The sequence below is a fragment of the Gouania willdenowi genome, chromosome 11 (assembly GCF_900634775.1).
Source record: "Gouania willdenowi chromosome 11, fGouWil2.1, whole genome shotgun sequence".
In the NCBI taxonomy this organism is placed as follows: Eukaryota; Metazoa; Chordata; class Actinopteri; order Blenniiformes; family Gobiesocidae; genus Gouania; species Gouania willdenowi.
In genome coordinates this window covers 6675883-6701100 of record NC_041054.1, presented here as the reverse complement: position 1 = coordinate 6701100, position 25218 = coordinate 6675883, and the positions used below count along the sequence as shown (strand labels likewise).

The window sequence follows — 25218 nt, the reverse complement described above, 5'->3', positions numbered from 1 at the left end:
CAACGCGCATCTAAATTCTCTGATGTAAGCACTTTGATACATAATGTGTTGTAATTGGATTCATTGAGGTTATTTTTCAGGGTCGTCTAAATAATTTTTTATTAGTTTTATGTAATCATAGGATGTTCTTCTGTTAGCTTAAAATGTACTGTATGTAACCCATTGTTTAATATGGGTCAGTTTTTCTCACACTTACTGGTGATGATTATTCATTTCTGTTTGAGTAATTTCGCTTGATGAAGCCTTTTCTAACATTGCACGCTATAAAAAATCAGTAATAAAAGTTTGTATGATACGTGCTGATATTGTATCATATCGATATCGGTATCAGCCAATTCTCAAGGCAACAAACTAACTGTTATTGTTTTAGAAGTGAATTAGTTGTATTGGGACACACCTAATATTTTGTAACATGAAATCTCATTCAGTAATTGGGATAAAGCCGGTTTGTATTTCACAATAAAAAACACCTTATGTATGTATGTACTGTATGTACAGTATAACTGCTCAAATGTAGAATTACTGAACAGACATAAAAACACATCTTTTTAGTGTGGTTATTAAATTAGTGCATGTGTTCAGATGTAGACAAATGTGCCATTCAAGTGTGTGTGTGTGTGTGTGCGTGTGTGTTTATGAGGGCGTTAAATGATTAGGATAAACAACACAGATTCATTAGAAACTTTGTAACTCCAGGCAAATCACGACTTTTTCTCCTTGTGACGAACACTGTGAATAGTGACTCACACGCAGAGTTGAAATTATCACAGGTAGATGCTCCGTGTGTGTGTGTGTGTGTGTGTGTGTGTGTGTGTGTGTGTGTGTGTGTGTGTGTGTGTGTGTGTGTGTGTGTGTGTGTGTGTGTGTGTGTGTGTGTGTGTGTGTGTGTGTGTGTGTGTGTGTGTGTGTGTGTGTGTGTGTGTGTGTGTGTGTGTGTGTGTGTGTGTGTGTGTCTGCAAGCCAGAGGAGGATCTTCTTGGCAGTTTCTTTTCTTTTCTTGCCGCTGTGGTCTCTGAGGAGATGCTGCGGGGGATCAGTTGTTGAAGTCAAAATACTGGAACTAATGCAAAGTGGTGTCACTCTCTACCCACAAACACACACACACACACAACAGTGTGCACGACATACCATAAAAATACATCATCACTTCCTTCTAGGGGTGGGAAACTTTTGGCACCTCACGATTCAATTCCGATTATAGGAACAGCAGTTTGATTAGTGGTGCAACGGATCATCATTGATCCGTACGGATCTCTCTCCACGGTTCGGCCCGCACGTGGTCCGCGTAGTAATGCCCCGATAAAGCCTGTTCCGTTTGCGACGTCCACGTGTTTGTGTGCGCGCATATATATATATATATATATATATATATATATCTACAGTATGTGCTTCACTGTGTATTTGGTTGTTTGAGTGTACTGACATCCCACATTGCTGCTCCCTCTGTCACAGGTGATGTCACATGCAGAGGGCCAACAGAAGAACCTGGTCCAGTCCATTGATTCTCTGCCACCCAGGGGTCCGGTATCATGTCTGGACCAGGACCTCCTGCTGCTCAAAGCCACGTCGGCCGCCACGCTCAGCTGTCTGGGAGAGTGCCTCAGCATCCTGCAGCATTCTCAGAGCCACAGCCAGGCCACGCCTCCATCCCACAACCCCCAACGTAACCACACTCCTCACGGAGCCCCGTTCGGTGAGTCCACCACGGGCCTGGTTCCAGTGCTGGTACTGGAGCCCCCGTCCCCTGCATCTCCACAAACCCCTGTGTTTACTCAGGCCGCTCCTCCAGAGCCCAGCTGCTGCAAAGCCCTGCAGCTGGAGCAGTTAGACTGTGACGCTTGTCCTTGCATGATCGCTACCACGAACTTCAATGTTTGTAGCAAATGTTGCTGAATGTCGTACTTTTGCGTTTCAACCTGTTCCATTTCATTGTTAGATGTTGTTTTTCTTCATTGTGAGTAGATGTTGTTGTGTTGCTCACCGTTTACTGCATTTCTTGCACTGAATGAGACTAATCTCTCACAATGGTTATGTCAAGTACAAGCATGAATGTGAAGGATGTATGAAAACAGATTTAACCGTCACTGCTGTTTACAGAACCCACTGACAGCATTTCCTACTCCCTGCATGTGAGTCAGAAAAATGAACTGGGTCACCGAGTGAATGAGTGAACCTGAACTAAATGACTAATTCTATACTCACTGAAATCTATCCAGAAGAGTCTTTTGCCAAAGGAATCCACACTGGTGCCTAAAATGTCAGCTCTGTGCTTTTGTTTAACCCTCTCGGTGCCAGATCTCTCAATGGATCCAATAAAGTTGTTTCGTTTTAATCTATTTTTGGCTTTTTGTGAGGGTGATTCTCACAGCATTACGACAAAATGAAGGACGAGGAAGCAACACTTAGTGGTTAATAATGTGAAAATTTAACAAATGGGCTGTGGGTTTATAATATCAGCAACTCCAACATGTTTCCTACTAAGTGGTGATACTCTAAAAAAAAACCTGCAAGTCATCGCTTGTTGGATTAAAGCGGGACTGAAAGATTTGCAGCTTGTTTTGACTTTTGCTTCAAACTAAAGCTGAATAAACATTTGTAAACAGATGAATAATAAATCAAGAAATGTTTTAACTTAAAGCTGCTACCCCCAGTACATTTTTTTATTAGATGACATCATAATGTATGCCTCATGGATCAATGAATCAAACATAATTTGCTCCAAAACAAGGAAAAGAAATCTTAAAAATATGTTTTAATCTCCACCATAAACACTTTATTTGTTGACATTTACGTGCATTGCATTGTGGGATGTGGAGTCCCGTAAACGAATGGATAGATATGTTTGTACTAGTAGTTGGACTTGATTTAAAAACTGTATCAAATTAATTATAGACTAACTTTGTAATTAATTAATCTCAATTCATATTTTGGGGCACATTGCTTCTCGTGTCAAAATTATTTTGGTATATAACTGAATCAATTAAAACAATAAATGAACTTAAATTACAAAATTGTGTTGATTATTTTCATCACCAAGTGCAAAAATAATGTGCAATATTACATTGTTCACAAAGCACGAACAAAGTAATATATTCGTGCTATTCCAGATTTTTATTTTTATTTATTTTTTAAAACAAATTAGTTTTTGTGTATTAAAATAAAAAAACAGCATTTAGTACATAACATTCCAGAGAAGTAGAATTAGTGCAAAATAGTTAAATTATACTGTATGTGGCATGAAATAAATAGACCAACTGATGAATCTGATTAATTTTGTTTGAAATTGTCTGTCTACATAGCAGTTGATAAGTTGGCTCAGACGATGCTATCTGTAGCAGCGCTTCTCGCCCCGCCCACAGCCTCTACCATTGTAGTGGTCGACTGTCTACTGAGACTTTGTTAATTTGTCAGTCATGGAATTATTAATTTTGGCTCTGAACCCTGTCATTTTGTTCAGTTTGGATTGGAGACGCTGTCTCCTCGAACTAGGACCATTGTCTGTCCTAGCTGCTACATGTTTAGCATTGAGGTGGTAGCTGCTACCTGTTTAGCATTGAGGTGGTAGCTGCTACATGGTTAGCATTGAGGTAGTAGCTGCTACCTGTTTAGCACTGAGGTGGTAGCTGCTACATGTTTAGCACTGAGGTGGTAGCTGCTACATGTTTAGCATTGAGGTGGTAGCTGAGGCTAGAAGAGCTCCGGTGATTGGCAAACTCTTTCTTGCACAATTTGCACACAACTGTGCTTTTGTTTTTTTACACCTAAAATGAACGCCTACAAAGCTCAGCAATAACTTTTACTCAGGTTCTCCCGTTTCTTGTGTTGTGGTCTGCGGCGCATCAGTATTATGGGTATACCGGGAACTCGTGCAATGAGAAAGGTTCTGCGCTGTTTGGAGTGGGGGAAAAAACTGCTTTTTTTTAAAAATTTTGTTAATTAATCGCAATTAAAGCGATAAAGTCCCAGCACTATTCTTTACTTAATTCTTCCCGTGTTTTCTGGACAGTGATTACGCTATTACCAAAGATATCAGAATGAAATAAAAACACTTGATTTGTAGAAGCAATTTTAAAATTGTCCCTTATTTTTCAATTCAATTCAACTTTATTTATATAACGTCAATTACAACAATAAGCCATCTCACAGCGCATTATTGTTGGAGTATATGATGTTCGATTCATTGATCTATGAGGCCAAAACTATGATTTTATCTAACAGAAAAATATCACGGGAAGCAGCTTTATGGTAAATAATGAGAGCCATCACTTCATGTTTTTAGTCACTGACAGTTTGTCGCTCTCTTCTCTAACGCCAGCAGTCTCGCTGCCCTGTGCCTGTTCGTCAGACAGGGGGCGGTGTGGATTTGGATCACTGGGACGCAAGTACAAACCCGTTTCCTTCCACTGCCTGGCTGATCAGTCGTGTCGGGGTTCGGCTGCTCCTCGCTTTCGGCATGTATCTCCCGCCCCTTCAACCCCCACTCACACATCTCAACCAGGAGGTTTTTCTCGATTATGCAGAGGGCAGGGTTAGCGCGTTTCCCTGGCATGAGCAGCATCTCCACTTGGATGCAGCTGATAACTAAGAGGGTGGCTGGCTGGTTGAATGCTGATGTACATTGTAAGGCACTTATGAGGGAAAAAAATGCTGCATTAACAACAAATGGCTCAGGCTGAGCTGCCAGGCATGCTGGTCCAACTACCTTCCTATTGTCAGTTTAAACACAATTTTAATCAGGCCCTGGGTTAAAAAAAAAAACTCAATGGTACTTATCTGAACAAACCTGCCAGTCACAAGCCATGGAAGTATCTTTGCTGATCTCTTTTCTTCCCTTTAGATTCTTTTCAGTGCCCCCCCCCCCCCCCCCCCTCTTTTGGAGCTTGAAGCCTCACTCTCCTCACAGACGCACAAAGACCAGTTTCCTTTAAGGAAATTAAATCCTATAAAGGAAATGGACTCTCCTTTTAGCTTTAATGGAAAACTTCACAGCAGAATTCCTCCAAATAGAAAATACAACAACAAGGAGTTATACTTGAAAGACAATATGTTTGAATGAATGTCACAGCCCAGAAATAGAAGACGAAGCCATTGGAAACAGCGTAATGCATGATCGTTTGTTTTCATAGTGTATGTGATTCATCACCAGCATGGTTGAACCAATGATGGAATCATTGTTTTGCTCATTGAGTGCCTCTATTTCTGGTGCGTGACGGAGTAGGTGTCAAAACACACGTTGGGCTCCGGATGAGAGAAAATATTGTCATCTGAATTCAATACCACAGGAGGAAAAAATGAACAGTTTTTATTAAATCATACATATTAGGATGAATTAATGACAAATAATGCACAATACATAAACCTGCATAACTTGGGGTGAAATTTTCAATCAGTCACAGTCAAAATCAAACAAACCCCATTCATTTTACATTTGTTTAGAATTTGTTTAGTATGTATCATTGTAGATAAAGTGCAAACATTTGTTGACCTTTAGTTACATATTTTCTGACTTATTGTTAAAATCTTCTTTGTACACAAAATGTATGTAAAGTTGTTGTGACGTAGGCCCTACAATTTAAACTAAATTAAAGACAAAACTACAAAAACTATTACATACAAATATTTCACACTGTATTCATGGTTTTGATCACTATTAATGGCAATTGTGTATATTTTGAGTAAGTCCAAAATGTATAATAGACAACTAAAAGCTTTTTTATGTACATATTGCATATGATGACTTTGCTAATAATTCATAAAGTGGAATTTGAGTACCAGTAATGACAGCAGTCCTGTATTCTGCAGGAATGGTAAAACCTCATGGATAATATCAGACTTTGTTGGTTTGTTTGCATTTTTTTAAAAAAAATTTTATTATCCATTTAAAGTTTTATTGATGTAAGACACTTAGAATTATATTTAATATATTTAAAGTTTGATTTGATTTGATAATCTAAGCACATTTTTGTCCACAGTCATTGACTGATATATTGCAGCCATTCTCAACTGGTGGGTCGGGACCCAAAAGTGGGTCGCGGGCCTTTACTGGGTGGGTCGCGGACAGCTGGTCAAAAAAAAAAAAAAACTAATGCTTACTGTCTCTCATGTTGGCTTTTCTTTGATTTTGAAAGAAACTTCTTTTGACAGGCATGCTGTGGAATGCATGTTGCACAGGAAAATACATATAGTTATATTTTTTAAAAAAAGAACATGTGTTTTTAACAGCTGTTTTTGAAAAACTAAATTTTGAAAAAAAAAAAAAAAAAAAAGGTCGCGTTTTACTGAACGTGGCTCAGGGTGAGACCAATTGAGACCCCCTGCTATATTGAATACACAGGCAAGCCAAAGCCTTGTTCACTTTATGAAGCCCTGAATATCAGCTTTATGCTAATAACGTCCACGAGGCAGAATAATTCAAGGACGTCGGTCATACTTTAGTGCTTTACTGCATTATTCACCCGTCCTTGTGCTGGAAAAAGAAGTATTTACAGGATAAACACTTGATTTCTTTTGAATCTTGTTAACCTCTAAGAGGTCTCTGAATAACCTTTTCAAGCTTCCTGCTTTTTATTTTAACCATATTAATAACGTCTCAGCGTCCTTCAGGCAGAGAGGCCGAGGCTCACACTCGTGTCCACTTAGAGCAGCTCACACACACACACACACACACACACACACACACACCTCTCACATCCTGTTGTCAGTCCCACTGTCAGCAGAGCAAAGCTCAGCTGAGGGCCCACAGCTATTTCAGCACACGTTGGTGCCGACGCGCTCGCTTCGAGACCGACCTGCTCGTCGACCTCTGCCGGCACAGCTTTGCGTCTGGCTAACAAAATATCAAAGAACTGCATTAGACTTTTAATCCAATTTGAGTGAAAGAGATGAGAGAAGGACCTCTGCAGCCTGCTCCGCCTCCATTAGCTATGCTTTGAAAATCAGATCTGCTGCTGTGTCGAGTATTAGAGCTTTTTAGGACTTGTGGAGGCTCTGTGATTAAAGAAGAAAAACTGAAATCATTCACTTAAAACTAATCCAGTTTAAATGAGTTTACCCAGTATTACCCAATATGCAATATTAGTAATAACTTTTAAGTTCCTTTGAGGACTCTCAGGTCAGTTTACACATATTGATATGAAGCGGCGACAATATCAGTATTATAGGCCAAATATAGCCGCAAGCGGTGATAAACAGTCGCCGCCTTTGATGTGCCGCCTTCAATTCGCTGCTTCAAGTTCATACGAAGACATAATATAACCCGAGGAGAAGTGCGTTAAAATAGGACATTTGTCCCATATTAAATTCTCTTCACTCTGTAGGGGGCGCTAAAGCACCAATGTTTGTTTTTCTACATTGAGCTTGTTCAGGGCCGATTCACATTTGTCGCAAATCTGAGTTTGTATGTGCAATTGGGAGCATTTTCCAAAAATGTATTATTTTGTCATTTTTACCCAAAATTCACTGCTTCGCCCTACATGCGTTAAAATACAACGTGAGCGAAAAAAGCAATTTTGCAAATTTCAATTCAAGTTTCTGGACTTCCTGTGTGTTTTTTGGCATGGTCATAATAATATTTTTTACTTGTCTTGTCATGGTCTACTTCTGTGTCAATTTTCATGATTCTACGATGAATTAATTTCTTTGGCAATTCCAATCTCGTAATGCATTTGTGGCGTACTTGGGGCCACTGGCGCGTCAAATCTTTGCATTTTTAAAAAATCGGAAATAGCCAGAAATTAGAGAAGCGCACGATTTAATTTTGTTAGAATTTTTGTGACTCTACATATTGGTTCACTAATACGCAGCGCCTCTCATTGGCCAGTTTAGGTCACGTGATGGGTGCACCACGTGACTTAAAGTTCTGTCATTTGTATTTTAGCTCATATTTATTTTTAGCTGCCCCACTAACCCTTTTATTTTAGCTCTAACTGTAACTCTATCCCTAACCCTAAAATGCTTATTATTGTCGGCAATGTATTTTTAAAGGTGGTATTTGCCGTGCTAAATATGTTCAAATGAAAAAAAAAAATAGTCAAATGTGGGATTCGAGCCCACGTTAGAGGTGAGTGCAGCGCCTTAGACCACTCGACTATCCTCTGGAAATGTATCTATAGTCCCGGGGGCTACATTTAGACACTTTCAACAAATGATTGCCTCCTTGGCGAAGGTATTAAATAATAGCCAGAAACTAGAGAAGCGCACAATTTAATTTTGTTACAATTTTTGTGACTCTACATATTGGTTCAGTGGGTGAAAAGTACGTGAGTTGGTTCCGACACCGAGAAAGAAAGAAAAAATAATATTCCAGCACAATAACAATGTTTTCCTCTTTTTGAGTATCATGAACTATACCATTTTCGGAAAGCCCGGGGGCATGCCTACGACATTATAAGGGTCCCTGGTCACTGACGGACACATGGCGTTTGCATGGGCTCCGCCCCTTCCCTCAGAGTGTGGCCACTATGAGAGTAAGAGGCCCTTCACCAGCTCGTGGTGTTCGGTCCTAATAATTAAAGGGTAAAAACGCTCAGAAAGTTGATTTAGGGAAAACTATTTAGCACTACTTGTTATGCTTTGATTGTAATATGTAACTATACAACTATGCAAAGGATGACAGACAAGAAAAGTATCAACAAAAATCAACAAAACAAAAGGGTCTGGAGAACCCTGACCAACCTTAACAAAAGGAGCCAAGACCATGGACCAACCAAATTATCAATATTCTGTTGCAAATTTGTCCAGGAATACTTCCTGTGCTGTGATGCAAAATATCAAACTAGATGAAAAAGTAAAAACTTAATGAAAGCAAAATGACATTGTGGTTAATCATTGCTGTGATGAAAAGTTATATTTTCTTACCTGTACCTGTTCATATGTTTAATTCTGTAGAAGAAAAAACAAGCCACTTTGATTTGTGACACGTGCGCATTGGGAAGACAGTGAGGGATTGTTTAATTTAAACAGATGCGTATGAGCCCTCCATCAATCAATCACACACACACACACACACTTTAATAATGAATGTCAGGCATTAGTAGGAGATGGGGATAATTCCTAGCTGCTCTAACCTGCAGCTCCTTTTCTAGCTCTGACTCTGCCTGATGTTTTTCCAGATGCTGCTCCTGTGTGGACTGTACCAAAGACGCCGTCGGGGGAGCAGATGAAGAACGGAGGTGTGACTCCTCTACAGTCGGCCCAGCCCTCCCCAGGCCTCAGAAACAGAAGTCTGTCTCATGGTGCTGAGGTGAGGCACACTCAGTCACGCTGTTCTTATTCTGGTGATGCTGTGGTTGAGACACAGCCATGTTTTATGTTTTGTTGGATTTAAAGCTGCAGTATGTAAGTTTTTTTTTTGGCGTCATTTGATAAAAAATCCATAATCATCTTTGAGCATATTGTAATCCATCCAAAGTGTTCTGAGTAGACAGTGAATCTCTGCTTCTTCTCCTGGCCCTGTAAATGAGCTTTAGAAATATAGGAGTGTGTTGCTGGACTTCAGCCAATCAGAGATCTTTTTACCAACAGAATGATCTATGAGTTGTTTTGGGCGTTACTATTGGCTGCTCGAGCTGCTCGCCAAAAGTCAATGAGCTTTCACAATCTGACAGTAGGGAAAGTGTTATACCCATGTTCAATTAAAATGTAATTATGATTACAGTTATCAGCATTTTTTCCAATCACAGTTAAATTACAATTATTTTAATCCTCAGATAGTCAATTACAATTATGTTCTCAATTACAATTAATCATAAATACTGAACCTGATATAAATAACCTAATAAAAGTTCCTCTTGTGTTAGCTTTCTGTTAGCATCTCTCATGATAACATGACCTAAATCAGCTGTAAAATAAACTAAAAACAAATATCATCTAATGTATTTCCTATCTATTGGAAACAGGCTACCTAATCAATAAAAAATTGTTTTTAAATATTTTTTAAATGATAACATGTAGGAAAGCTTGATATGAAACCTATTTGAATAATTATAGAGTTTTAATGGCATTTACAATTACAAAGTCACTTATCTAAACTCAATTACAATTTAATTATGATTACGACAGCAAGATACTTTTAAAATTATAATAATAATCCTAATCGCATCATAATTATAATTAAGTATAAATTTCGGGATTACAATTATTATTGAGCCCAACCCTGGTAAACACTTTCACTGTGTTTTCTTTCATAATTGAGTAATGTTCTCAAATCAATGTGTGGAATTTTTCTGCTTTATTTGATTTTTTTTTTTTTTTGGAATTGGAAAAGCAGTGCATGGGATGATGGGAAACGTGCTCTGATCTCTGCAGTGATGGAGGTCACACAGGGGTTACACAGTGTTTGCTTGCAATGATTCAATTCAATTCAACTTTATTTGTATAGCGCAAATTACAACAAGGTCATCTAAATACGCTTAGCAAAATATAAAATTCATAATAATTAAGAAAAAACCCAACAAGATCCACATGAACAAGCATTTAGCGACAGTGGGAAGAAACAACAGGAAGAAATCTTCAGCAGAACCAGGTTCAGAGGTGGCAGCCATCTGCGTTGACTGGCTGGGGTTAGTGGACAGAAGGACCAACAGAACAGGATAGAGAGATAGAACATCAGAGGATCCCAGACTAGTTGAGCCATGAACCACAGTGAACCTTTTGCAGTCAAAATGTCTTGGATATAAAACATGAAAAATGAGGTTTTAGGTCGACATGCATGTGAGTGTGCATTAGACGACCTGAAGGTAGTTAAACCTGGTTCTAGTGCGCAGTTGTTTCCATCCACAGATACTGTGTTATCGTCACAAAATGCAACCCGGCCACAGTCACCCCTATACATAATTTAGGGTAAACAGTATTATTAACTGTAATTTTAAGTGGTTCTTTTATTTTTTTAAATTCACTGTGCCACCTTAATCCAAGTTTGTGCCCCAGCAGTGCCCCTCCTAGCAAAAATGTCCTAGACCCGCCCCTGGCTGCTTACAACTTCAAATCTGCTTCAGTTCCGTGGCAATTTTGACAGCAGATTTTCTTCTGAACTTATTCAGTTATGCAGTCAAGTTCTGGTCGACTACAAGACGTTATTTTAGTCCCATGCAGGCTTTACCATAGCAGTGGTTCCATTGGTGCATTACATCTAACAGCAGTCCCTCAAAAGTTACTTGTAGTCCTTTTTCAGTAACAAGGATAACATGAAGGAATGAGCCACAAACTGAGTTTTTTAAGAACGTGGGCTAATGAGGCTGTGAAACTGGTCTGAAATCAACATGTGGAGCTTTGCTAAACCAAACTAGCTCACTGGGCTTTTTAAAAAGCTAAGACGATGGTAATGAAAACACACACTAACTGAGATGCATTTTCTGCTCTATTGACATTTATCTTGTGCACAAGTTAGTAATATAATATATATCGATAAATGTCTACCTTGCTCTTGTAATTATCACTGTGTCTTTAAACATCTGATTTGTTGCCTCCTATTTCACTGCTGTGCTGTTTGCTCATCGGCTGTGAAAGTTTCAAAAGGGCTGCTGTGGTAAGTAGGTCACACGGCTCAGAGGTTGAACCGATCCGGTCCCAGTGGAGTGTGCGTGGGTACGTACGGGGGGTCAGAGAGTGTCAGTCAGATGACTCTGACGCAGTAGAGCATCTGTCTGGGAGAGAGCAAGAAGAAAAGAAAGAACATTTGTTTTTTGCCCATCATCCTGAGCCTATTATTAACAGAAGCCTTGAATAAAATCCTCAACACTACTTCCTCTAACTGTAAAGTAAATAAACTGATACAGGGGGACGTGTTTAGTCTGGATCAGTCCAATCTGAGGACCCGTGTAAAATAATCTGTCTTATTAATGACTGCGTTCTATTGGTATGTGAGTGTAAAAAGTGTTTGGATGTCAAACTATTTACCGATGTCGTCGACTTGTTCACTGGGTTTCATGGTGCATCATAAAGCAGATTTTTACTGCTAATGTCAGACATTATTCTAAACTAAGTGATCCTACCTTTGCCATTAGCTTCTGCCTTTTAAGGACTCACTTTTCTTACTGGTTTTAAAGGGCCCGTGTTACACTAAATCGACATTTCTGTGCTTTAAACATCATAAAGTGCTGTTAGGGCTTCATACACATGTCCAAAGTGTTTGTTTTCATTGATTGTTAGTTAGAGGGTGATTTGCTCCTTTCTTACTGCAGGGTGAGCACAAACACATCGCTCCAATTTGATGACGCGTTCTTACTTTGATGACGAATTTGACGTGACAGTGAGCTGGAGAAGCCGCGCCTCCAGGAAGCTCTCTGCCGTGATTGACATGTAAACAGACACGCCCACGAAGGTGAGCATTTCAGCGTCCTTCGCTCAGTGCTATGTATGTATTTTCCACAGTCTATGTATGTACCGTTGAACGCCCCGCCCCCACGCTCTGTCTCGTGTTTTATAAAGCAGTATGAGCTCAGCCACGGAGTGGGTGGGAGGAGGGCGGGCCGTCCTCTGGCGCTACGTGACTGTGCGGGGAGGAGGAAGTCAGTGTCCTGTCTATAGACACGCCCACTCATGAATATGCATAAGTAGGTTTGTGTAGAGTGAAAGTGACTTTTCAGAGGCTAAAACAGGTGAGTTTGGGAAAATAAACCTCAAATACTATGTTTTGGGGGTTCTTAGAACAAATGGAGATGGGTGAAAAGATAGCATGAAATGGGACCTTTAAAAGATATTTGTAAAATGAACTATACTTAAAGGAAAAGCATTTCATTACAGATTTTTGCAAAATAAAAGCAATGTTTCTAAATGTCGACAAAGTATAATTGTGCTTTGAAAGTGTTTCCATGAACCTTGTTTTGGACTAGAGCCTCGTAACTCCCGTGAAATGTCATCCCGCGAGACTTTGCTGTAGAAAGACGGACGCTCTAAACCTCCTTATAACACTCTGTATTCCTTTGTTGTTTCACGTTTAATGTGACACTAATATTTTTTAGAAAGTGTCTATTTGTACGGTTGCCATATGGACAACCCCCGGTGCTATTGGTACGGTTACCGAAGTACACGTACGTTGCATCTTAGGGTTAGGGTTAGGATTATGGTTAGAGTTAAGGTTAGGTTTAGGGTAAGGTTTAGTCTTAGTCACGCGACCTAAACTGACCAATGTCTGACCTATCACGTGACCTAAACTGATCAAATAGGGGCGCTGCGTACGTATAGAATGCCGATATATTTTTAAGTCTAATGCTAAGATATGTCTCGATCTCCTCTTCTGTCTACACATGCCCCACCAGGTTTTCTCGGAGAGAAGTGGTCATGTGACCAGGTACCTCACGTTCTGTGACATGTATTTGTATAAAAAGTGTTTCCACAGCACTTTTGTGACATATTTCAATATCGATACGTCTGAAATTCCTCCTCATGAAAGCGTAAACATTTTTGCCATATTTGAGTGTTTTGGTTTTTTTTTAAAGTCAGGTTTCCAGCTTTTATTGCACTATTTAGATTTGGTGCATTTCCAAGGGTAGTGGAAACGCAGCTATGACTTTAAAGATAAATATTTCTTTGTAATCTATAAACTCTTGCAGGTGAGGGGAAGGAAGTAGAGGAAATAGAGGAAGACGCTACATAATAATGTTATACACACATAATAATGTTATACATATTGCTGTTGAGTGTTATCCTGCTCAGACAAACCTGCACCATTATGGAAGCCCACATTGTCTGTCTCAGTGAGTGCATCCTGGTGCCAAACTGATGTTATTTAGTATCATCCTTCATCATTCTTCATCATCCTTCTTTAGCTCAGACTCAGGAGTCTATTTCTAAAGCAAAGACACAATTACTATACACAAGATAAAAGCACGTACATATAGAATATACTGTATATGTATATGATGAACAATCCAAATAAATAATACATGAAGTTGGGTTTTTTGTAAATTTAAGCTGCCTTCAAACCAGTAACTTGATGTATCATAAATGTATAAGTAGTGAGGTGATAACGCCCTTTCCAGCTTTGCCCTGCAGCTGGGGATCAGATTTCATATGAAACCTTCAAAGATGCTTTGGCTGCTGTTTGATGAAGGCAGAGTGTCAATAAGTTCAGTCAGGCGCTGATGTTTATCATCTCATGTTCAACTCCAGCTGAAATATTTAAGAGTCAAAATGATACGTAAACCATCACATCAAAGCGCTTTAGATGATTGGTTTTAAAGCTGAATAACAAATGTTTGTTACTAATTAAGTTAGTCAAATATATGAACTTTTAGAATTCAAATAAACATAATACCGGTTTGTATATCATGTTGTCTTCATGTCAGGATTTCTGTTTGTGTTTTTCGCTCGTATAGAAAACGTTTTAATCCAACTTGTTCGCAATTAGTCATGTGAAATTCAGTTCTGTTTGAACGCTATGACGATATTCCTAAGAAGACCAGAAACATTAGGGTGGATGGATTTTGACATTGAGAATGGTGTTATTTATTTATTTATTTATTTATTTATTTATTTATTTTTAAACCACGTTTGCATAACTTGTAAAAGGTTAATTTAACACTATATGTTGTGCAGTATTTTTATAACAGCTATGAATGTTTTATTCTTGCAAAAGCTTAATTGTCACCATCACCAGCCCTACCTCATGAAAGGGGATGGATACACCTGAGTATTACACTGCCTTCTCACCGCTTTGCTTATAGTTGGATTTTTATTCAGGCTGTGCATTTACGAAAACATTATGTTTGTTATAAAACTGATTATGTATGTATTTATCCACCTATTTTAATCCCTTTGTCCCACAAAGTGTGTGCATGTGCCAAAGGTGCTTTATCAATGTCATATAATTCATACAACAATGCATATGATTCTAGGAGGGCAGTTTTTGAAGCCCTTGCTGTGAGTTTGACACTTTTGTTTTGGATGATGCACAACATTTTGATTTTATTCTAATTATTTAGTGACCTGTCACTATGTGTAAGCTAGGATAGGCTCTAGAGCGTGTGTGAAACTCAAGGCCAATTAGTGGCCCTATTAGAGCATCACATTTTGAAAGTAAAAACAACAAAGAAAACAATAATACATGTGCAAAATACCAAATAATTAAGTTTTAGATTTCTTAACCACTCTAAATTCACAAATTTGATGAAACTACACAATATTTGCAGGAGCTGACATTTTTCCCGTGCCTATATCACACGACCATGAGTCATATTTTAGCGCAAATTATGGGTTGAACCGACACGTTTTCATTTAAACATGGAAGTGCAAACTAGGGCACATTATTGTTGGAAATGAGCTTTTTCCCACCTAAAATCTGCGTCCCACTTGAGATAACCTGCTCCGTATTTGGCCCTTGCATGAAAACGAGTTTGACACCCGTGCTCTAGAGTCTGATTGTGATGATGAGTCATCATAAATGGATTCATGGATCAATGACGCACCGACCAGCCATGTCTAAGTTTAAATGCATTGAAGGGGGAAAACAAAAAGGGAATTGTTCTAATCTTAGGAAGAAGACAGGACCTAAATAATCAAATGTTTCTGTTTGAGTTATGAAGTGCTGGCATTGCATTAGATATTCAGCCCATTGGTTTGCAGCCAACAGGAGAGAGTGCAGAGCCCAGTGCGTGACTGTGGGAAAACAGAGAGGGAATTTGCTGGCGTTTGTAGAAATCTGTTGACTTTCATGCATTTGCAACAGCTTCAGCTCCCTAATGCATAGTATTTTCCATCACTGCAGCTGGAAGCCACCAAGACTGTAGAAGAGGGAGGAAATGACACAGGACAAGCACAGCACATCTGGAAACTGTGACTGTTTATGTAGTTTTTAGTGCCACTGGACATGTTTTATTGTTTTTCACTCAGAAATGAACGAAAATGCTGCAAAGAGGACCTCAAAGACTGTTTCACTGTTGCACACGAGGTAGCTGGACTGTATCAGTTACTGTATGTCTCTCAGCAGACGTGTTGTGTGGGGATGTGCTGTTAAATCCAAAGCAGGGGTGTCAAACTCATTTTAGTTCATGGGCCAAATACAGACCAGTTTGACCTAAAGTGATCAAAAGAGCAAATTCAACATTAATGTGCCCTGATTCACGCTTCCACATATAAATGTTATATAAATGAGTAAAGGCACACACTGTAACCTTTGGCCACTAGGGGGCGCTTGACGTGAAAGTTACAGGTCTAGCGCCCCTAGTGGTCACAAGTCAAAGAGTATATTGTCCCTGTAGGACAGGGGTGTCCAATTCCGGTCCTCGAGGGCCACTATCCAGCATGTTTTAGATGTTTCCCTCTTCCAACACACCTGATTCAAATGATCAACTCCTCATCCAGCTCTGCAGAAGCCTGATTACTATCCTAATCATTTGAATCAGGTGTGTTGGAAGAGGGAAACATCTAAAACATGCTGGATAGTGGCCCTCGAGGACCGGAATTGGACACCCCTGCTGTAGGATCTTCACTTAAATTTCCCTGATTTGGGGAAATTTGGTGGAATAATTTGAGGAAAATTTGCCAGATTTTGGAAAAATTTAAAGTTCTTTCAACAATTTCTGATTAAAAATGACTGCCGTCATGTGATATAAGAAGTGGCAAACTGAGCTCTGCAAATATTGTGGATTTTAATTTAATTTTTGTATTTGGAGGAGCTGAGACATCTACAACTGAATGAATTAGTAATTTACAAAATGTTTCATGTTTTTCCTATAATTTTTTGTTTTCTCGAGGGGCCCAATTTGATGGCTTTTGCTCCCGGGCCTTGAGTTTGGCACGTGATCTAAAGTGTAAAACAACTGCACACATCATGGCAAAGGTAAGAGGCATGATAAAGAAAATGTATGAAGCTCAGTTTACATCAAAGAGTTGCAGCTAAAAAGCCATGAGTAAAAAAGGGGTTTATCTGCTCAACTACATGGAGAAAAGAATGAACTGTGGTGCAGTTTGTGATGTAAGAAGCAAAAAATGAATTATATTTAGTGTCTTAGTCCAAGGGAAGGAGATTGGAACAAAGATAAATGTCTAAATTTGAACTTTGAGGCACGATGGACATTCTTTTAAAGAGGAGGGTGACATTTTTGGTAATAAGTTGGACATTTGTGGATATATTAGTGATATCTACTTGTATAAAAGCAAAAAAAAAAAGATGTTTAATCATCTGGCAGTATCATTAGAAAGATATCAGATGACCTTGAAGCTGCACAATGACCTGAAACATTAAGTTTGTATCATAAAGAAAAGTTCAAGCACAGGAAAGCAAAAAGCGCTGTGATGAACAAATTTAGATTAGAGCAAACCTTGGGTTAGGGGTGTCGAACTCAGGGGCCAAATATGGAGCAGTTTGATCTCAAAAGGGCCACAGATTATATGTGGGAAAACGAGTAATTTCAACATTATTTTACGTATTCATAAAATACAAAATATATAAGAAACCAACAATATCCAAGCATTAAGTGATTGAAATCAGTCCCAACAGAATTCTCACTCTAAATTTCCTAGATTTGTGACTAATTTCTGTTTTAGTTGAGGAAAAATAAAAGATTTTGTAAGAATTTTAAGTTTCTTTCAACAGTTTACCATTAGAAATGACTGCCATCATGCAATATTAGTACTGGGTAAACTGTGAGCCTCTGCAAATATTGTTTCTTTTACACAATAATTCATTTTTTCTCTGTCATTTTTACTTTCTTCTGTTGGCCAAATTGGATCCTCCAAAGGGCCAGATTTTTCCCCCTGGGCCTTGAGTTTGACACATGTGCCTTAGGTTGATGAGGAAAAAGAAATCCTTGACTCATCTTTTCCTCTGTCAGCAGTTGTTCTTTGCTTTCTCCAGCAGAGGGCTGCAGAGACGTTACACAAGTTTATTTGCAGCTCCTCTAAATAATTCACTGCATCATCACACGAACCATATAACTTTGAATTCAATAATGAAGTTGTGGTGGCAAAATTGATTAATTATGTATACTCATATATTTGCTTTTTGATCTCATTCAACTTAATACCCCAATTTGTAACTTTCCACTCCTGTCTGATGTCTTTTCCTCTTCCTGCAAAGTCAGTGGACCCATACTCCCATGATACAGCTTCTCTAAAGGAATGTCAGTTGGCCTCAGTTTAATCTCCAAGGCCAGAGCACGTCCAAACCCACCCCGACATCGGAGGTGTCACCTCCGGCAGACTGACCTTCCCCCCCTGGTCTCTTCTTTGTTGTCTGTGGAAGGGGGGAGGTGGGACAGTGGGGTATAAATGTGTGTGAAAGGAACTTTTGGTCCCTTCTTCTTCGCGTCTCTCCTCTGGCCAGAGGAGACCACTTCTTTGTCTATCCCGCTTTGTACCTCTTTATTTAGTTTAGATTAAATTATTTTTTATTACTTCATCATCTCTCCTGTCTGGTCTTCATCATTTATCACCACAGAGTGTGTTTTCAAGTCAAAGACGAGGTAACCGTAAATTTCACCGTAACAAAGTGTTTGTAGGATTAACCTGGGATTGATTTGGAGCACACAAACAAGTTGGATTCTATTAGTCTCAGTGTGTCCAAGCGTCAAGTTCAGCCTCAAATTCTCCTGAATGTCACTGACTCACAGACGTTCCCAGTGGAAATAAATAAGAAAGCACATCATAAGCAGTGTGTTGAGTGGGTTCAGCAGGGATAATATCGAGCCATGACTCACTCCCTGTTCTGTCATCCACGCTTTATTAAACCTCCAGATTCAATCGTTTGAAATGAATGTGACACCCTCTAGTCAAAGTCTGTCGTCTCTCTTTATGCATCGCTAAGATCTGAAGTCGATGGAGCAATCATCAGGATATTGTCTTGTTTAGACGAGTGACGAGTATGAAAAGCCCTCATCCCTCATCAGCGCACATTCAGCGACGCTTTGTGTCTGTGCGTTTGTTACCGAAGAACCTGCAGTTGGAAATGAATTCCTGGTGTCGGTATGTTATCGTTAAAGCATTGAAATTAATCATGACTTACACAATGACTGATGACTAAATGTTGACTAAAACTAAGTCAGAAGACTATGACTTCAACTAATGTGGATGGAGGAGGTAATCACACGATGTAGATTCAGTTTCTTGCTTTACGCTCCGTATCATCCAGTGCAAACGGCGCCCCCTGTGCTCTTTGTATGTTATTGTTTGAGTAGATAAAACATATACACTCAGATTCATAACATCAAAGGATCAGGAGCTTCTCCTTTTGCGTTGTTCGTCATGTCCAACGTCTTTCATCCTACGTGTAACTCTACTGTAAATGCTCTGAAAACCGGGTGTGGACTGGGACTAAAATTCAGCCCTGGCATTTTCTGTCCAGACCAGTCCACTACATTATCAGCAGACGCCACGTAGAAGCTGTTATTAAGACAGTGTTTCTCAACATGTGGCTCTTTATGTCTTCATTTGAATTATTATTCCCCCAGAAAAACTTAAAAGGGGGAAACTTTTGAACCCCTTTTTACCTACAGTAATTCCTTTGGTCATTTTGACACTTCCTTTTGTCACTTTTTTGCCCCTTTTCAAAAAGTTTTGACGCTTTTTTCAGATTTTAGCTACATACATATCCCTTTTTTCCTATTTTTTGTCCATTTTTGCAAGTACTTTTTGACACTTTTATCCAATTTTTCTTTTCATCCAAATAAGCTAACTTTTGCCCAATAAATTCCCCTTGTTTCTTTTTTACCCTACTTTTTTGCCTTTTTTTGTAACACTTTTGTCCTTTTTCACTATTATTTGCCACATTTTACCCATTTAAGCTACCTTTAGCCATTACATACCGAGTCTTCTTTATTTGCTCATTAGTTGGGCACTCCTGACTGCTTTTGGCCCATTTTAGTCATTTTCTTGAAACGTTTTTTGCCACTTTTGAATCATTTTTGTCTACCTGTAACCATGTCTGCCTCCACTAACTTGTCAATAAAAAAAACATAGCAGACTGGACACGCCCACCCAGTATGCAACGTGCTCTGTGGCTATGTCTGTCCTTTTGATTGAGTGACACACAGTCCCACAGTGCCTTTGGGCCTGGTTTTAGTGGGACAGGCTCCAGTGCCACATGATGACCTAGTGTCATCGGAAGTGTGTATGTAGGACTGACGAATAATATTGGCTTAACATTCCAATTGCAAAATTATAAAACATCGACGAAAATATCGATACGGTGCATACGTGTTAATAGTTATGTACTGCTTTCAGGCCACATGGTTTGTTTTCTTTATATAACACCGTATAATCATGTGTCTGCACTTACATCTCCTCGTGCTTCCTGCGGACGTGGCATTCGCAGATACTTTGTAGGTCTGTTTCCTTCACAGCCTCAATCTTCCTTTCCATTCATAACACTTGGAGTTTTGCTTTTCTGGGTCTGTGAATGAGTCGCTGCTTTTTTTCTGGGTCAACGCCCTCCTCCTTCCCTCTCTCATTGTTTCTATATTCTCCAAAGTCTTCAGTCTCTTTCATGGTTCTATCCTCCACTGAAGGCCAGTAGATCTCCAACTACAACTTTTTGTTTTTGAATTTTTAACTAAGATATTATATCAAATTATATAACGTGAAATGCCTTATTCATTTGGATCAACTGGCTGAGATGCAGCGATCACAAGCAGCTTTCAGATAAATGCCAAACGGGAACCCAAAGAGGAAGCCCTTAGAAGCCTTAACTCAAAAGCTTTTCAGTAACTTGCTGGCAGCTGACATTCAAACCATTGCTGACATTTACCAGAGCATGTGGAGCTTAAAAAAAAAAGGAAGGTACGAGTGGTTCTCGAAGGACGGTTTGTCCAGATGTTGACTTTAATGAAGGAAAATATCAGTAGCAGGTTCAGTGGCCTAGACAACCAGGAGATGTTTGTGAAGTGGTTGTTGATGAGCCTGCCTGGAGGTTTTTCTGGGTAAATAAATATGTTCAGTCAGTCACTGATTGAATACAAGAAGCAGACTTTACTGCAATCGAAGACAGGAAGAGGCCAGTGATCACTACAGTAATTAGTAATTACCAGTAGAGGTGAAAGTAATGGATTACAAGTACTCACATTACTGTAATTGAGTTGCTTTTATGGGTACTTGTACTTTTTTGAATATTTTTCTAAATCATTTTACTTGTACTTAAGTACGTTTAAAAAAAAAAGTAAAGCAATTCATTACATTTCTACTATTGCTGAGTAAATTATTATTTTTTGTTTTAAAATGACCAACAGACATTGTGAAACTACAAAAAATGAAATGCCAGATAACAATCATAAGCCGATGACGCCAAAACAGCACTGAATGGAGGTTATTTCAGCCTGATATTTTTTTATTTATGTTATTTTATTTTAAAAAGAATAGTACGTTTTGACAAACCTTGTATTTTATACAGATGCCTTTGTGGAAAATAAATTAGGTTCCAATTGTGCAAGATTTGGTCTCTTCCTTTTAGAATTATTACCAAAATAAATGTTGGTGGTGAAAGTAACTAGTAACTTTTACTTTGAGTACTTGAGTATTTTATGTATGACTTACTTGTACTTGTACTTGAGTACAATTTCAATCAAGTAACAATATTTCTATTTGAGGAGGATATATCAGCACTCTTTACACCTTTGATTACCAGTGCACAGAAAGATCCTGTAACGTTAGTAAGAATTGTTTCCTTTTAAGGTTTGTTTTGCACAAAAATCCTGATTAAACGCACGCACACAGTTTTCCCAGTTTCTATACTTGCTTTATTAATAGTGTGTTATCCCTCCAGTAAGACAGTTGATAATTGGACAACGGGGACTTTTTAGGTTCAAATCAGGGGTGGAAAACTCATTTTACCTCATGGGACATACAGTGCAATCTGATCCTATGATGGCCGGAGATATAAAATAAGGATCTTTAAAAAAAAACCTAAGAAAATACAACTCTAAATGTATGTCTTTGTTTTATTTCAAATAATTTATATAGCACTTTTTTCAATGCGACTCAAAGCTTGTTACAAAAACCATTATTCATTCATGTCATTGACAATAAGCTAACCTTTTACAACACGTTATTGGAAAAAACAAAAATCCTAATAAAATAACTTCGATTTTAACAATTCTATTAAAGGGGACATATAATGCTAAATCCACTTTTTTAGCCCTTAAATGCATTTTGTTGTATATTTAGAGTGCTTAGAAGTACAGAAAAAATCAAATTAGTCTCTTCAGGTGCTCCGTAGATATCTTTATATTCTGTTTTGCTCATATTTTTCAATCTGTTTTGATTTTTCTATTCTCTATTACGTTTTTTGAACTATTACATCACAGTATTTGCAGCGGAACTGCCAAATTAGTACATCAACTCCAGGTCCAACACTTCGAGCAATCCGCCATTTTTATTTCTCGCTTTTATTTTGTAGTCCAAGCTGAAGGATGCCGAAGTTACGAGAGGATAAGTCAAAATGTTCGGTTGTAGGATGTAGAAACCCACACGCTGCATTACACCGTCTCCCAGCATCAGAACCTTTTCAAAGTGCCTGGTTGAGTTTTATTTTTCACAGAAATGTACCCACACCTGTGGGTAAGGTCATTTTTGTGTGCGCGAAGCACTTCAAAGATGACTGCTTCAGCAACCTCCACCAGTATAAAGAAGGATTTGCCAAAAGACTTTGTCTGATTGAGGGTTCAATTCCTTCTATCTTTGGAGACGACGAACAGAGCACTTCGGTAAGCTGTAAATAACGCTAAAAAGTGTGATAAGACGTCGCTGTCATTGTTTTGTTAGCATTAGCAGTTGCACCTTCTTCAGACTTCATATGTTAGCGCTGTGTGCTCATTTTAGATCCTTGATGATATGGCCTACGTGATTTAATTTAAGTCTAAAGTTTTCATTAGTCATTTCATTTTGCCATTTTTGTCCTTGAAAAGACTGTATTAAAATGCATTTTGTGACGTTAGCTTGGCGCTAGCGTTAGCTTGGCGCTAGCGTTTGCTCGGTGCTTGCGTTAGCTCGGTGCTTGTGTTAGCTCACTTGTTAGGGTTCTGCAGGTTTATCATCTTCATTTTCATCTCGCTCCGCTGGGTCCGACTCTGGCTCGAACATATAAGGCTGGATGGACAAGTCTTCTGTTGTTGACATTTTGTAAATAACCTCTGAATAAAAAGTTTATGTGCCGCTACAAAGCCGTATCTCTTCTATCAAACTACAAAAATGGCCGAGCAGGGTGGAGTTGAACCGAGTGTCACCTGAAGAGGGGGCGGGGTATGGAGTGTCTCATTTGCATTTAAAGAGACCGCACCAAAACGAGTTGCTCTCAGAAGCACATCAGAAAAGGGGTAGAAAAGGGGCCTGTGGAGCTATAATAATGAGGAATTCAGACCCAAGCATTGCAGTTCCGCTTTATATAGACCACAACTGTGTGATTTACTGTATATGTAAAAAGGAAGGATTTAAAACCATGATATGTCCCCTTTAAAGTCTTCGTATATTTACCCTTGAGCATTTACTGTTCATTGTTTTCCAAGGAAGGTTTCCAACACCTTAGATTATAACCCTATAAATGGTGCATCTATAACAATGGCCTTTAAGTGTGTCGTAGGATAACTGCTGTCTATAAAGTTGACATTGATGAAAATGTTTTTGTAAACAAAGACAAAGAGCTATTCAACCCACATTTTAAGGCAATTGAAGCTGACCATTGACATATTATCATTCTTTTTAATCTGGAGGAGAAAATGCTCTGTTGCTGATTATTTAACCAATGAGATCATGTGATGATATTGTTTTCTGACTGAAATAAACAACTGTGTCTTTGTCTGGTTGGGGTTAAGATCTCCTGACCACTGAATTCTAGGAGCCAAACAGTAGCGACAGTTAACAAACACTCAGACTGAACTGTTTAAAACATGTTTGACATTTAGGTGGATGGTTTACATTCATTTCACAGGTACGTTTTCTTGTTTGGATCTTTTTTTCTTCCTTCCATTTTTTTGTGTAGTTTATTCCTTCAAAACACTTTTAGACATTGACCATAAAAACCGGTACTACGAGTACCCAGTAGGGCCAGCTTTTATTTTCCAATTTGATGAAATACGTAGGTAGATCCTTGAGAGCATAGAAGAGCTTTTGATGCCATTTTTCTGGCAAATTGGGTAAATATTGTGCCTGCATTATGATCATGTTTTTTAATATACTGCCAAATCCTGCATATTGTTAAACGTCACAGTATCGTTCTCTAATGTGATGGAGTTGACGAAAGCTGGTTGTTACGCTTAGTTAATCTTGAGTAAGATGGCGTCCGTTTTGGACCATTCTGAGCGACAACCAAATCTATATCTATGTTCTCAACTACAGGTTTTGCGACCTTGTAAGGAACCATCTTGTCTCTTTTTCATTGTTGTGGAAGGGGTTTCTGCCCCTAGTGGACACACTGGGTTTCACCAAAAGTGAAGACCTCCTTTTTGCATTTGTTCTTTACAGAAGCAAATCTTCTGGAGATGGGTTTTGTCCCAAAAGGACGACAAAATGATTTTTTATTGGCTTTATTCATGCTTGTGTTTATGTAACGAAGATGTGATAGAAGTGAGGCTGATAAGAGGGAGGGACAGATGGTGAAGGAGGACAAGCCTCTCGGATGTGCTGCTTGTTTAAAGCGAGAATGAGAACGAGTCTTTGAAGTGGGTCGACTTCCTATATCGAGCCTTGTGCCAGATGCTCCCCACCAATCTCCCACAATGCTTTGCAAAGGAAAAAAGAGGAAAAGAGGATTGGAAAATAGTGCAAAGGAAATCAGGTGTGAGGGTGAGCAAAGTGATGGATTGGGAAAGATGGTGATGAAACAGAATAAATGAATGAAAACTAGAGGCAAGGGAATGACAGGGAAGACAGAGTTCATTAAAAGAATAAAAACAATGGATGAATAATAAAAATAATGTGTCGAAGTCAGGACTGGAATCAATTGAAGATCAGCTTTTGTGGTGGAAACAGTTACCAAAAATAGACTGAGGGGGTTTCAGCTCTGAGCGAAGAATATGAGGAAGGAACTCAGAAGAATATAAGTCCTTCAAGGAGTGAAGTATCTCATTTTCTTCTGAGTGCAGAGGAAACTATCTCAGGTTGCTGCATTTCTGCACTTTGCTCATCCTTGTCCTTGGGGGGTGGGTAAGAGTTTGGCATCGAGCTAATGATCATGTACGAGAGAAAACCTCAGTCATCAGTAGTGTTGTTCCAATACTCTTTTTTTGTCCCGATGCCGATACAGATACCCAGTTGCATTGTATCGGCCGATACCGCTACATGCCGATATTGCGGTGA

General features: G+C 38.9%; 1 protein-coding gene across 3 annotated transcripts in view; it reads left to right on the top strand.

Moving 5' to 3' along the window:
• The window catches only part of osbpl10a (oxysterol binding protein-like 10a), an 84146-nt gene that overhangs the window by 40870 nt on the left and 18058 nt on the right, over positions 1–25218 (top strand). For all 3 annotated transcript variants that reach the window (XM_028461310.1, XM_028461307.1, XM_028461308.1), the window contains 2 exons: positions 1453–1693; positions 9111–9241. In XM_028461310.1, the coding sequence (XP_028317111.1) occupies positions 1453–1693; positions 9111–9241 (372 nt within the window). The remainder of the gene's footprint in view (positions 1–1452; positions 1694–9110; positions 9242–25218) is intronic.